The 15,738-nt window shown below is 39.1% G+C and overlaps 1 protein-coding gene across 4 annotated transcripts in view; it reads left to right on the forward strand.

Annotated features, from left to right (window-relative positions):
* KIAA1328 (KIAA1328 ortholog) overlaps positions 1-15,738 on the forward strand; it is a 172,200-nt gene that overhangs the window by 107,401 nt on the left and 49,061 nt on the right. For all 4 annotated transcript variants that reach the window (XM_017819087.1, XM_017819088.1, XM_017819089.1 and 1 more), the window contains 2 exons: positions 7,577-8,265; positions 11,065-11,160. In XM_017819087.1, the coding sequence (XP_017674576.1) occupies positions 7,577-8,265; positions 11,065-11,160 (785 nt within the window). The remainder of the gene's footprint in view (positions 1-7,576; positions 8,266-11,064; positions 11,161-15,738) is intronic.

Consider the following 15,738-nt stretch of genomic DNA (forward strand, 5'->3'; position numbering starts at 1 on the left):
GCTGCCCAGTGTAGAAACGAAGCTAAATCTGGCTGGAAACCAAAATAAAATCCCTTATAGCTATTTTTTATGTTCTTCAAATGTGTGCTGAGAGATTAGGCAGTTGCCTTTTTTCCCCCTTCTCTGCTGTTTTCCTTAAAAAGTTTAACCCCCCTAGAATTCTCTTGCACCACCCTCCTATGATAAGGTCAGGAGGCAGAAAATCCGATGTTGTGTTCTTTATCTAAATCCTTATCCTTCCTAATCTGGCTAGACATTTTGGATAGGTGTGTTTTTACTTATTTGGCGTGATATTTTCTCAACATTACTTTTTTGGCATTTATCTTGACAGCAGTAGCTAGAGAACTTCTTGCTAGTGTTTAAAAGGATAAACTGAGCATCTCCCTTTCCATCTTTTCCTCTTGCTGTTGGATAGAGCCCAGGAAACTTTTTAATCCTTGCAAAGCTGTGAGCATGCAAAGGAAACGTGTGTGCAGATGAGTGGGGTCGCTGGGTCCTCCAAGACAGGGGTCTGCGTGTGTCCATCTACAGGAGTGGGTCTGGGACTTAGCACAACAACATTCTAAGAACTGAGGCACAGGTACTATGAGTCTGTGTGTGCTAGGCACAGTTTATGTTTGTACTGAGCACACCCAGTCTCAGAAGTTTTCCACCATATGACTTGGACTTCTTGGGCTAGGGGATAGGGTTTCTGAACACTGCTCTTCAGCTGCAGTCGTGCTCACAGGTTCATGAGATTCGGAGCCTGGACATCGCAGGCTTGCCCTGCAATTTATTGCAGACTTTACACTGAGGCAGAATCAAATATCTAATGGTTCTGTTCATCTTAACTATCTTCGTTGCTGATATCTTCTTGTTCTTCTAGTCATCATGTAAAACAGTGGTTTTAAGATATCTTTTACTGCATCTGTGCTTCAGAGGCTGTTATGTATGCTTTTTTTTGATTATATTGTACTGCAAGGTTTCTTAAACCTCTCTGAAGTGGTATGTCTTGAAGCCAATACTCGAATCCTGATGGGTTGCTAGAGCACTGGTCTCTCCAGTGCTGTTAGAACAGAAGAATGGTGGAGGTCTCTTCTCCACCCAAATGGTGAGGTATGTGAGGTGCATCTGTCAGCTGATAGCTTTTAAATTAATATTTCCATTTCCCTGTGTGTAGCCTTATCTTTACAGGCAGGTGTATATGCGTTGGGAGAGGGGCTATTTTTGGCTCTGCTGTAGGAGAGCCTGAAGGTAATGAGTTGTGCATAGTAAATCTTGCTTACTCCATAATTTCTACTACATTTCAAATTAAGGGCCTAAATTAGGGTTAGTGTCAGACTTGCTCTTTTGCTATGTCCTAATTTTGTTTTAAAAGCACATAGCTAAGGACTTTAATATGTTTTAGATTCAGGGCTTGTAAGTTATACTAAAATCCCTAAGGGAGGCAAAATAACTTATTAAAACCTTGCAAATGTTTTTGACTGCTGCATTCTATTATTTTCTATTCCAGTGGTAGCATGCAGCCTCTGCTGCTGATGGGTGGAGGAACGCAAACCTCCAGGGCCCATTAGACTTAACTTGTTTACTGCATTGATATCTATATGTTAAATGACAAGAGAGTTCAGGTTATTGAATAATTTAAAATTCAGCTCTAATTGGTGTCATATGACCTGGAAAAGGCCATGGATGACGCCAGGAGCATGCTGTGAAATTCTTATAAATAATTCATAAATTAGATCATTCATTTGCCTGGATGTCTTGTTAAATGCAGAAGTTTGTAAGTAATAACTGATGATATAACACCTGTAAGTATTTAGTTCATATGCTGGAAGGTAATCTACCTTGATGATCTTCTAGCAAAACCTGCCAGAGTACGAGAGTTAATTGCACTAGGGAGAATGCACTACATTTATTTGGGATGGGCTTTGGCAAGGCGTACCGTGCAGATGTTGCATTACACATTCTCTATCAGCTAGACAACTATTCTGTGTATGCCCATGTTAAAAATGCAGCTCATCACTCTTCTGCCCTTATTTCACATGAACTCCAAATGCACTGGGAAATGGTAGTGACCTGCTCTGCTCACAAATAGTATAGTTTTTGAAATATTTATCTAGGTCTTGAACTACTGATTCTTCAGTAAAATAAAGGGCAAAAGTAAAAAATTGAAGTCAGAAGATTCTGATTTTTTTTTTTTTTTTTATTATTTCTATAATGCTGGCAGCACATTGAATCTTAATAGTTAGACCTGGTGCTGTCAAGATTAGTGCAGTGGCATTTTTCTATAGTGCAAACAGGAATGACACAGTTTTTTCCTGGAAAGCAAACATATTTGTTTAATTTTAGTGGTCAGGTATTGCATTGCCATGTGTGAGTACTGGTTGAGTTTAATGGGCATTCTGCTCACAGTGACTTCCAGGACTCAAGGTACAGGCACCTCACTTTAGTTTTCTTGGAGCACTGTATTATTAACAGCTGCCTCATCAGCCAGCGTAAAAACAGTTTACTGATCTAAAATGGTAGCGTTTGTTAGAGATTATCTACAATATTTGGGTAGCAGGAGAAGAAGGGTGGCATGTTTATGAATGCAAAATATACACTTAAAGCTGAGTGCCAGCAAATGCTCACATGCTACTTTGAATGCAGGTTTTTGTGCACCTGGCATCCCAGCTCAAACCCTCTTAACAAAGAGGAGAAAAAATACTGAAGGCAGCACAAATATAGGAGGTGTTCCTCTGCTGTCAGCCAGCAGCTATAGATTCACTTTTTTGTGATGTGATCATATTACTTTTACTTTTTTTTTTTTTTTTTTGCTACGCCTGTTCAGTATGTTGAGTTCAGTAGATTTTTACAGGAAAAATACAGGTTGGTTGACTGTCATTCACAGTTTCTTTCATTTTGAGACCACTTGTTTTATTCAGTGGAATATGGCAATCATAGCTATACATAATTTCTGCAGAAAATGGTGCTTTATTTCTTGCTTGAAAAATGGTTGGCTTACCTTAGAGTTATCTACTGTATTTATCTTAGGCAGTGACAGAGACAGTTGCTTTACTATTACGTGGCCCTTTGTAATGGCTGATACTGGGTTATTTATGGTAGAGATTTTAATAAAGGATTACACGATTTAAAGAAAAAAATTTATAGACTTCAGTAGATCCTACTAATATACTTTCAAATCTTTGCCCTTTTGTGTTCTTTCTGATAAATTCTTACAGATTCTTGGAAAGAACAGCTCCTTAATCACTAGTAATGCACTTCAAATAGTCCTATCATTTGAAATAATTGTTCTTAAAAACATCATTTCTGTTGCCCCAATATCCTACCTGAGCTTATTTATAATTCATTCTCCTCATTCCACTGACAAAAGCTTATACTGTTGATAGACCTGAAACCCAAAGCCAGGCTTTGTTCAGATGAGAGCCATACATCAACAATGCAGAGTGGTGACTGAGCTCCAGGTTTTGAATGTGTACCTTAGTGAGTGTGTCAGCTGAATCACTTGGTAGAATCACAGATTTCTTTAGGTTGGAAAACACCTTTGAGCCCAAACATTAACCCAGCGCTACCAAGCCTACCATTAAACCTTGTCTCTAAGCACCACATCTGCATGTCTCTAAAATACCTCCGGGGTTGCTGACTCCATCACTGGCCTGATCATCCTGTTCCAGTGCCTGACAGCACTTCCAGTGGACAAATTTTTCCTAATACATTTTACTGACTGTGTCCAAAGAACAGCTATGCTGGTGAAGAGTCTTTAGGTATGTGCCCTTGGTGCTCTGTAATGTGATTCTGTGTATGGTAGCCTCTCATTTGCCCATTTAGACGTTTTTACTTCAGCTTTGAAAACCTTTATATCTCTATATTTCTCCTCTCTTCGTTCTTCTTGGTCTCCTCCAGGGTTCTCACCTCAGATCATCACAATGGACTAGTTCTAAATCAATGCGTTCCTCCCACTGTTTCTACCCCACCAAAAGACACCCCTGAGCTGAAAATCCAGATTAGAGAAATGTTCTTAAGATAAAACTGAGAATAATTTTACTTTGTTTTGTCTCTTTCTGCATTCAAACATGTTTCGGCTGAAAGCTACAAACCCAGGTGCTATGAATTAAACTCTTAACACTGTTAACATCTCTAGCAATTTTGCTCTTCACCCCAAAAGCACTGTATTTTGCTGGGAACCCAGCTTTTGCCCCTCAGAGTGCAAGACTTCTCAAGGTAATGATTTTGGGCTGTTTCTTAAGCATGTTTTGTACATGCAGTAAAATCTGCTGGGACCTTGCCTGTGTTGAGATTGTAAATTACGGATTCATCCCTTGCAATACAAAGCCCTGTGTGCTGGAGTCAGTCTGTAAATGTGCCTCCTCTGCCAGCGCTGTGAATTAGAACTGCCAAGCACACAAGTTGCATTTAAGAACAATTTGCAGAGATCATAATGCTGCGTGCATAAAACTGGTGCACTGTTTGTCTGTTCGTAGGAAGTTTTTAAGGGCTGGGTGTTTGTTTAAGCTCTGCGCTGAATCCCCGAGCAAAAATTACTGGGGTTGCAGTAAAGATTTTGTAGACCTTTGCGTGTGTCTTTCTCTTTAAACCCTTCTAAAGATTATTTAAACCATTTTTAATATCTCCTTGTTTCACAAGAGTTTCACATCTGATCAAGTCTTCTTAACTCCTTGTGCTGCAAGGAGCAGTGTGAGTTTGTTTGTTTAAGCCCCAGTTAGAGGAACTTGTATCTTTAAATACTGTACAGCAAGCCTGGAAGAGCTCCATGGAGGGGAAAGCACAGCTGTTCCATCATGGTCCGTCATGGTTTCTATGTGTCCCATAGGCAATATCTTTCTTAAACTCATCTTGTAAAATTACCCAATTCCTTGTGCTTGTGTGTCTTTAGACTCACAGTAGAAGGTGGGTCTTTGGATTATTTTTTTTCTTACTTTTCCCCTTCACCTGGCCTGCATCCTACAGATCTTGACATGCACTGGTCTCTTCTCATCCTTCGTAAGCGTAAATGTCAGACCCATTTCCCTGCAACCTCTACTATCCAGCTGTACTTTCAATCAGAGCTTTAACACAAATTACTAAAGAAGTTGTTGACTAGCTTCTGACTCCCAATAGCTAATTTTTCTTTGGGGTTAGACCCTTCAAAGTACTGAGTAGCCATCAAAGGCATGTTGGAACTCACTCTTCTGCCTAACGTGACCTCCTCCTCATAAAGGAATAAAAAACCCCACTAACATTCTATGACATTAATGAGAATTTTCCCCCCTGCAAACATATTGTAACTGTGAAATAACATTAAAGTTTCTCTGCCTTGTTATGAAGTCTTTAAATGTCAATGCCATTTCTGAGACCATCAGGGCAGACTTAATGGCGACCAGGGTCAACAAATGCTAACTGGTACCTCTCTTTTAGGGCCTTCAGGGACTCTTAATAGAGTCTCAGCCATGAAGTTAATTTGCGATGTGGACCTTTATTCTTAGACTCAATGATTATTTTGTAACATCTTCATTCATGTGCTTAGATTTCTTAACGTTCTCTTGTCTATTCAGTCAATAAACTGCTAAAATAAAGACATTCTCAGGCATTCCATCTCTTGAGTTTCCTTTTTTTGATGTTCCTTTTAACTTCTGGTTATGGGCTGTGGAAGGGTAGTGTGTGCTTTCAGTAGACCACCCCTACGCTGCCAGCCCTGATAGGATCCTCTGATACCTTCAGGTCTGAGATCTCCTGCTGTCCTAAGGGACTGGGAAACTGTCCACCGTGAAAGCCTCTTCCTGTAGGTGTCCTAAATCCTTTGCTGCCAGAAACAGGTGAGGTGGGAAATGAGAGACTGTGTAACTACAGGATTCTTTTACTTTCTCTTTTCTGTAATATTTCTTCCTGTTGCTGGTCATCCCTTTCTCTATTGCCTAATTTAGATTAAAAGGGCTCTTTAGCCTTTATTTGCCTATAAAATATTGGAGACAGTGATGGCACGCCACAAATAATAAATAACAAAACTCCATCTTTTTGGTGGCATGTTGCGTTTCTGCTCAGTTGCCCTGCCAGACCCTCTGACTTTAAAATATTTTAGTGTCCTGCACTTTTCACCCAGTCCAAGCACCAGACTCTCCTCAGACATTTAGCACTGACATTAATGCAAATGCCTCCAACTCACTAGGCCCTTTGGGGCAAAACATGACATCCTTGGCTTTCAATCACATGGCAGAGAGGGTATATTTGTATGCACAAAACTGGAAATAATAAAATATCAGTATTCAGGTGCTAATCCACATTAATTTGCATTCTGTGAAGTCTACAAGAAACTTGTAATTGGTTGTCTTGAAGGGCAGCTGAGTCTATTTGGTATTTTGTTTATTTATTAAAAAAGAATTTGAATTATACATACAAATGCTGCACAGATTTGTATTATATCTCTCTTCTAATAGTTGTTGGACCCTTGCTTGCATTCCTAAATTCTACTGTTTTGGGTCTGATTGACTGTCTTGCACTCTGTGTGCACAATACATATCTATTGTAACCATTGCCAGAGTGCAAATTATACCTTTCTTTCCATCAGTGGATTCCAAATTGCCCTGCTAAACCACTTATACTGCAGTGCTTTTGCTATCCTTAACAAACCTGGCTTCTGTAATTAAAAAAAAAAAAAAACGAAACCACAACAAGATCTTTGTGAAAGGTCCCAAAGGCTGGAGGAGTTTAAATTCAGTTTGTTATTGAAATTAATGCACAGGTCTAGCAAAAGATATGTGGGTGCCTGATACACTGCTGTTCTGATGTGCATAAAACCTCAAATGCTTAGCTGCCTAGATGAACCTCAGTGCAAAGATACTCCAGGATGTAAGTAGGATTGTGATGTCTGTTACATCATATCCACAAGTATAACAAAACCACTAGAATTTGCTTGCACTGGGTTGACAAATGTGAATTACAGTTGCTTGCTTTCTTCAGAGTTTTATCAGACTATAATCACTTGCCCAGCTTAATTGAAAAATCACTTACGTTTATAGCTGTATTTAAACATGTTTTGTATTTAAATGACAGCTTTTGATGTACAACCATTTTTTACAGAAAGTAGTTGGTTTTTATCTGTGTTTCTGTAAAGATATTTCAAAAACTCTCATCAAATTTCCAGTGGTAAGTAATATACCATTCAGTGCAAGGTGAAATGTTTTACATCAAATCTCCTGCTGTGTAATGGCCAATCAAAGACTATTTATAGTGGCTGAATGGATTTTTTGGCTCCGTATTCAAAATTAAACATTTTCAAACCTTAACATTTAATGTTTTTTGCCACTCTTCAAGTTGATTTTATGTAACCCTAGATGCTCACAACTACTTGATACTCTGAAGTGACTCATTTTATGCTGAAGATCCTGCAGGCAGTAGTTTTACATTTATTACACTTGTGTAGATGGAATGAAATGTAGATTTGATAGCAGATCCGTGTCTGTCTTCTGGTAAACATTTTGTTGGGTTTGGCTGTATGTCCATCAGTGTGGCGTCTGTTTCTGAGAGAACACATTTATCAAGGGAAATTGTTGAGCAAAGATAAATTTGGGTAATTTACAGGAAATTGTTTCTCTTATTGCAGTTATCCAGTAAGAAGATCTCATGCCAGCAGCCATCTCTTGAGCTAGATGGCTCCTACCTGGGTGTTGGGGGACCTTGGACTCTTCATAAGAACTGCAGAGCACCAAAGGCTGGAAGCCCAGCCTGTGTTGCATTGTCTCAGCCTTGCAGGAATAACCCCCATTACAGGACTGAAATCCATTGCAACCATCAGGAGTGTCTGAAGGAATATATGATGGAAAATGACTTGCACAGAAAGTGTAACAACACTCTGATTTCCCCAGCCAAGCAGAGGAGCCCTCACCATGTAAAACACGCTCAGGAGGTGGACCAGAAAGCAAATGAATTTCAGAGCACGTGCCCTCAGCAAGTGAGTCATGGTTGTGCCTGCAGGCATGTAGGGAGCTCAGGGAGCATGGAAGAGAGCTGCTATGTCAGCCAGGTACTTAGAAAACACTCTGGGCCAGTACACAAAACCTGTGATCATTCCAGGCACTCTCGAGGTTTTGGGCAGAATCACAGCGCGGACTCGGGGCCTAAGGAAACGGAGCTGGCTAAAAGCTTGCAGGAAGAAAGAAGGCAGAGGCTGCTTCTGCAAAAAATGGAGCTGGAAATCGAAAAGGAACGACTCCAACATTTATTGACTCAACAAGAAGCAAAACTGCTCCTAAAACAACAGCAACTACACCAATCCCGTATGGATTATAACAGGTGATTTTGAGACTTAAAATTAAACTTAAAGAAAAATTCTGAAATTTCTAGTGAAGACACGGGCGATAGTTGATTAAAGTGGGAGAATGGAACTGATAAAACAAGACTGGCAAGACTTGTGGCACAAGTTCTAGCAGTGATTTAGAGGAGAGAAGACTTTTTAGTATGTTGGTATATACTGCTGGCAAACAGCATGACAGCTGTGGAAAGCAGCAGAGGAAAACAGTAGGTGGTAGAAAGAAAGGCACAAGACAAGCACTGCTAAAAGACTAGGTAAGAAAAGAGAAGCAGTAGAAGAAAATGAGACGTTGATCTTAGTGCAAACACTTGAAGGAATACAGACATTTACCAAGAGAGCAGCGTGAGCGTAGATGGCATAGATTCGTTCCCTCTTCTTTCCTTGGAGAGTTTTGAAGTGTTGCACCCTCCTAGGTAGGGACTGTAAGGAATGTGTTTTACAGAAAAGATAGAGATCATTATGTACATATATATATATATATATATGGAATATATATTTTTTCCCCATGTATTTACGGAAAAGGAAGGGTGCTCTGTGTAGCAAGGACATTTTCTTTCCAGTGGTGGTTGCGAAAAGGAGAATGCTGAGACTGAGCCACGGTACATGCTTAAAACTATAAGAAGAAAAAGGCAGCAACCATAGAAATACATGATGTGGCTTGAAGGGCCCTTGAGCTTATTGCAGAAGGTTAAGTAACACGTTTCTGACAGTGTAAATAGAGTCTCTGAGAAAGGAGACAATGGGAACAGGTTAAAGCGAGTTAAATTAGCCAGTGTAACTGAGTTGAGTACTAGCATTTCAGCATTGGAAAGGGAAAACAATAGGGAAGAATGTAGCAGTCTTTTAGGAGAGGCAGTAGGAGTGTTTCACAAGGATGCATATTTCTATACAGTTCTAATATGGCAACTGCTGGCAGCATCCCATGAGAGTCTGCATTACATGACCCACTTCCTACGTTCATATATTATAACCACCATGGAGGAATATATCACTTTCTCTTCTTAGTTCCAGCCCCTTGTTACTTTTCAAACTGTAAAAGAGAATACTGTAATCTAGATGGTCTTTTGTTTGCCTTCTTGGATTGTTGTTTACATTGAAAATATTGTGTTTATATGGCTTTAGAAGTACCTGTCTTTAAGGCAATCACAGTTGTGTGTGTTGAAAATGAGTGAGGTCACTAACAAAGGATTATGACTTCAGGTGAGAATTAAGTAGGAACAGATGGATTCTTAATCATCAAATACCTTAATTCCATGCATGCATCCCTCTAATGAAAAACAAGTAGATATGAAGGACACACAGACTTTTAGAGTTGGTTGTGAGTTTTTTGGTGTTTTTTTTTCCCAGTGGGAATTTTTCAGGATTCAGGGCATCATAAGTCCAGAAAAAAACAGACCTTAAATATCTACAGTGATGTCCTCGTTATATCTATTTTAGCTATTTTTTTCTGAAAAAAAACCCCTCATGGTTTACAGAGCTCTAGTTACCTAAAAAGAATTCTATGAATTAAAATCATATATGATCAATCTGAGGACTCAGTATTTTTGTGATCTCTTTTCAAAGGTGCACTTGAAGGCAGATATGCCATATTCTCTCTAAGAAAACAACTAGAAAATAGTGTGCTTTCTCTTAAAAATTTTTCAGTATCTTTAGAATTAAATAGTTGATATTTACAGGTAAATCTCTTACACATCACAGTTCTGTTTCAGTTCCAGGTATATAATTCACTTTTGCACTTGGTAACAGGGCAGTTTTCTATACTACTAACAATAAAAATGAGTTTAGCTAAGCTCAAATACCCTTTGCTTCATTGTCAGGAGGTTCTAACCTAGTTAGGACATCATGACAGTTTAAAAAAAAACAATACAACAAAAATCCTATTCCAGACAGTGTTTATTTTTGTCTGTCCTTCTGCCTGGGCAGACTGCTGGTTAAAGTCCATTCCAAGCTACTGAAAGTATTGTCATTGAATGACAAATAAAAGGTCTGACCATTTGCAATTATTGGCTATTAACTTTTCTGATCTTTTAGCTAAAGTATGAGTTGATCCTTTTTTTTTCTGCTGTGCTGCATCATGACTGCAATCTAATTGTCCACATTTCCCTATTTAACCTCAAGTGAACATAGTACTTTCAGTTTGCAGTTTCTGTCTCTGTGAAATAGTTGCTCAGCTGTCAAAAATGGTGTTTGTGCAGGCAAAGGGGTAGTTCAGTGACTCCTGATGCCAGCCTCACTGGAGTAGACTAGTAAGGGCAAAGCCCGGAAACAGGAATTTTATTCAAGTAAAAAAGTAGTACCACTGTCTTGGCTTTTCTGTCTTCATTAGAGAGAAAGAAAAAGGTGGAGTGATCTATTTAAATTGGAGCATCATCTGAGGCCCCGTAGTTTGAGGACACAAAACCATCTGAAACAAATTCTACATTTTATGCAGCTTAGGCATGATGCCTTTGAGCTCTGATGCTGAAGCTGTAATCTGAGCCCAACAGGGATGTTTTTTATTTGATACTGTGACCCTTTCCTTAAGAGAGCTAGTCCTTGGAAATCAGTAAATGGAACTTTTCTGTCTGTTTCTCAGTGGTAACCCTTGGAAGCAAAGGCACTGGACGTAAGTCAGCCTTTCCATACGAAAGTATATCTGAAAGTGTGAAAACAATTGCAAAAGCATCTGCATTTAATGTGTTTAAGCACCCTGTTTATAGACACATAGGTCACCTTTTTGTGGCAAATTCCTGGCATGGTGAATTGACTAGCTGCAGAACCAACTAACTCATCTTTTTCAGGATTAGAGGCCACGTCCCTGGCTCAGAGGATGTGCCCATTGCTGAAGCACCCGGAGAACTTGCTCTGATGATGAACGGCAGCAGCATGGGGCTGAGGTAATTTCTCTCTTCACTTCTAAGTGCTTCACAGGGTCGGTATATCTTCTTGACAGTGTGCTGTTGCCTGCCAAGTGTATTTGTTCATGTGTTTGTTTCAGATTAAGAGCTTTTTTCTGCAGGAAAGGTAAAATTCATTGACTGCTGTGTTTTATGAGTCAACTCAATAGTTATGATGACCAGTTATTACTCAAGGTTTAGGGTCTGACTTCCTGAAGAGGTCTCAGGTTTTGTGTGTCACCTCTTAGCCCAGTGCAAAATGGAATGTTCTCAAAATCGTAGCTTTTTTTCTTTGTTCTAGGTGCTGCTTGTAATTTTTTTAATTAAAATCGGAACATCTCTTTAGCCTGGATTTGGACCTGCTGTAAATGATATACTATTCCTTAACTCTCAGATCTTTTACAGTTGGTGACAGATACTTGTTTTTTAAATATTGCCGCGTTGCACCTCTGCTTCAGTGAGATCAGAGCAAACCACCACTGAAATAACTGGAAGTAGAGTTATGCCAATATTTAGCTTATAATCTCCATCTTGCTTGCTATTTAAAACTTCAATCAATACAGTATTGCACTTTCTTTCTGTCCTACCCTGTCACATTTCCTGTTAACACTGGAAGAAGATTCAGGCTTATTAGAAAAGCAACAAATAAAAGCTGATTTGGCAGGGTTTTTCTCCTTTTCTCAGAAAGTAACAGCTTCTTGTTCTATGCTGTAACTACAGGTATCCTTTTGACCAAAGAATTACCTCTTTTGTAATTACCTCTTTGGACAAGACGAGCTGTGGTTTGAATAGCCCTTTTTTTAAGTGACGAGATAATACCTTAAAATAATAAACTTTCTTCTCTGTTATGAGAATACTGGAAGAACGGATAATTTATTTATGAACTAAGGGTCCAATACTTTCTTTTTTCTTCTTTTTTTTTTAACTTTGTTATAATAATTTTATTTTATGAGATTTTCTTCACTGAAAAGGGATAAGGCTTTTTTCTGCAGAACAACAGGAGTTTGTGGTTTCCTTGGAATACTTCACTGCTTACCCAGGTGTTTGGTTGCTGTGTGTTACTGTCATATCCTCCTTGTAGTCTGATGCTTTTTTCTTTCACTTTTTAGAGTATTATCACTGTAACAAAAAATCTGGAGAGTCACAACATGTTTAAGATGCAGTAGCATTAAGCTCCTTGGAGGAAAAAATGTAACCTAGAACATCTGTAGGGCTTCTGGCAACAGTTTACCAAAAATCTGCAAATATCTACATAGCCTAACAGGGAAAATTTGTGCTGTTAACAAAATGAGAGTTCCAGATTTCAAAAGGTTCCCTACCCTCTCTTCATTCCCCTGGTTTAATTTACTGTAATTTTTCAAAGTTAATGTCTGTTCGAGCAGTCTCAAGTTGCCTTGCCAGCTGGTTGCAAAGTTTGGCAGCAAAACACTTGGAAGTTTTTCTTCCTATATGCCATCCTCAGTTTCGCAAAGGTTACCAGATGAATGGTCCCTAAATAATTTACTCTAATGTAAGGCTTAAAGAGGCTGCAGAAGACAAGTCCATTTGTCTCTTTTATGCATTTGAATATGTAAGTGATGTTTTCTTCAGTATAGAATCTGCAAGTGTGTGGCTAGAGCTTAGAAAGGAGGAAGAGCTGGTAGGCATAAATCTTTTTTTTATCTGTCTCTTTTTTTTTTTTTTTTCATTTTCTTGGTGCTGTTATTTGTTTTTTAATTGACCTGTCAAACAGTTCTTGTTACGGCAAATGCTAGCAGAACGCTAATGGAAAATCAGCCCTCTCTGACTTCCAGTTCATACATGAGAGCTCCTCTAGCAAATCTCACAGCATGAAACTTGATTTCAGTCTTCAAATAAGCAAAAAAACTTAGCTTAAAAATATCCTGGTATTTTAAAGGAAATGGTGAAATTCCTGTAAAATACTAAACTTGATGAAGTGAGATATTGGAGTTTAGAAGTAAAATAAATAATATAATCAAGAACTGAAAAACATTGGGTTTTTTTTATAATTAACAGCTCATTTTGAGTTAATTATCTACAATTACAAAAATCTAATTGCAATTTATCCTGTACTGTCTGTGGGAAGAATTGTAGGCAAGGGAATGTGCACACTGCCAGGCATAAATGCTATAGGATGGGTACAAATAATAGACGAACCCTTAATGAAAAGAAAAAGCAAATAGGAGCGTGCAGCTGTGCCAGGCTATTGAAAGGTAATTGTAGCCAGAAATGAGGTATGTAGTTTAAAAGGCATCTTGTCATCTCCTGTAGGGATTAATTTTTTCCCTTGTTGAAGAAAGGAAAAAAAGAGTTCACAAGCAAATACAGTAGAGTTTGATTTCTGATACAGGCTTTCCTTATAGTCTGTCAGTGAAAATAAAAACTTTTGTCTCAGGGGCTACTACAGACAAATTTTCAAATGGATGCCTGTTTTCTTTTCTCTTCTACTACTAAGGTCTTTTTGTTGTCGTAGTCAGGAGGCACTGTCCATCTCAGCCTGTTTGGACATCTATTCTGGTACGAATTTGCAGTGTTGAATTTGTCACTTCCCTGATGGGTATGTTGAGAAGAAATGTGACTGTACCTTTGCCTGCTTGCAGCTGGGCCAGCATGTGGGACCTGAAGGTCTTCAGAAGTAGGATCTCCAGTTCTCTAAGGTGCAGAAGTCAGAGCAGGTTTTATTGAGGACAGTTTTCGGTAGCTTGGAGTGCTCCTGTGTGAGCCCACATCCAATTTTTAGCCATGGAGATAGTAGCTTGTGCAATTAATGGCAAGTTGTCTGTATAATTTCTTTTCAAGTCTGCCCCAGTGTGCGAGATGCTTTGAAATATTCAAAATAAAAACATAACCTGATGCATTTGTTCATCATAAAACAGCCTTTTACAAAGTGCTTTCCATCTCCCAGATGCAGATGCTTGGTACATGCTCAAGTACCCACTCCATGCTTATTCAGTAGGATCAATACACCCAGCACCTGCTTTTGTGTGTGCTCCTGACATCTGCATCTGGGAAAGGAATTCTAAAACTCTTCTCCTCTTTATTTAATCTTAACTTTGGATCTGAATGGTGTGGAAATAAGACCTGTTTAATGGCACCAACTAAAGAAGACACGGTTTTCTACTTTGCAAGCACTCCTCCCCACAGCTCTGCTGCGTGCCTAAATCTTAGCATACAAGATACCCAGGTTTTCTGACTCTTGGGTTCCCTATACAGCTCTGCCAGTATGGCTTTTTACTGCCTNCAGGTTTTCTGACTCTTGGGTTCCCTATACAGCTCTGCCAGTATGGCTTTTTACTGCCTTCTCTCTAACGCACATCTCTGCCTCAGATTTCACATGATTCTGCCACTGAGCCTCTACGCGGACCTGTGCAAAGTGTTATAAATAGGAATTGTTGGATACAGCAGCTATTGAATGTGTTTACAGCTATCTGCAGGCATTCTTTCAATGTATGCTACCTGGTGAAAGGATTTCTTTCCCGGTGCATTAAAGATTTGCAGGTGGAATTTGCCACCTTTAATTTCATTGAAGGCTCTTTATGTTTAAGTGCTTCGTTCTATATCACCCGTGTGTGTTTTTTTCCAGTTTGTATTTTTAGTTAGTTGAAAATATCAAAGACAGAATTCAGCAGTACTTCCCCTCTACTTGGATGCTCATTGCTATGGTGATAGTTCCAGGAGGGAATGCTGTCAGGGGTCTTTCAAAAGATTTTTATGTTTATGGTGTAACTATTTTTATTATCTAGTAAGAGAAGGTGACAATTATCTGTTGCTCCTTGTTTAATGCTTTGTTACGAACTCTCTTTTTTCTGAGGCTTGTTAGACGTGCAGAAATCTTTCTGTGGTGATGTGCAAGCACACTTACATGCTTTTGTTCAAATATTCAATGCAATTAAACAGATCTGCAGAGGAACACAGACTTGCAGCTCCCCCTACTGTCCCAGGCATATCCAGGTTTGTTCACACAATCCTTCTTTCTAATTAATTTAAAAATAAAATGAAAATCACATGAAATCTCATGGAACTGCTGCCTCTGACCTGACTTGTGCTGGCCCCATTACTCCTGTTTTTGAGAACAGATTTTTAGAAACAATAGTAGCACCCATTTTGTTTCCTGTTTGCAGCTTTCTTGTCAGTTCCTCATTCTGGTGGGTGTTACCTCCTGTTACTCTTGTCCTGAACCTCTGGAGGAGGAACCATCATCAGAGCTGCATCTGGCTTGTTGGCCAAGACTTTCCAGGCTCCAGGTCATCTATGAATTGTCTTTGGTCTCTTGAGGTGTGTCTATATAGGACTTGGTCAACTTTTAGGAATGTACTGTATGCAGTTTGTTGGAATTTTTTTTCATCTATTTGCTGTTTTGGCAGACTGGCACATTAAATTGGGATGAAATCAACCGTGCTTGCAAATGGCCCATAAAATCTGTGTATCTGGAAGCTGCTTACCCACTTGTTAGTGCTCCTTTTAACACCCAAGTTACTTTCCTGTTCCAGATAATTTTACATTGAAGTTTGCATCATTTTTAGATTGGATATTTGTAGAGCGAACGCTTGTTTGGCCCGTAAAAAAAAGTGCTTGCAG

This window comes from Lepidothrix coronata, unplaced genomic scaffold, assembly GCF_001604755.1.
Source record: "Lepidothrix coronata isolate B3197 unplaced genomic scaffold, Lepidothrix_coronata-1.0 Scaffold72, whole genome shotgun sequence".
Lineage (NCBI taxonomy): Eukaryota > Metazoa > Chordata > Aves > Passeriformes > Pipridae > Lepidothrix > Lepidothrix coronata.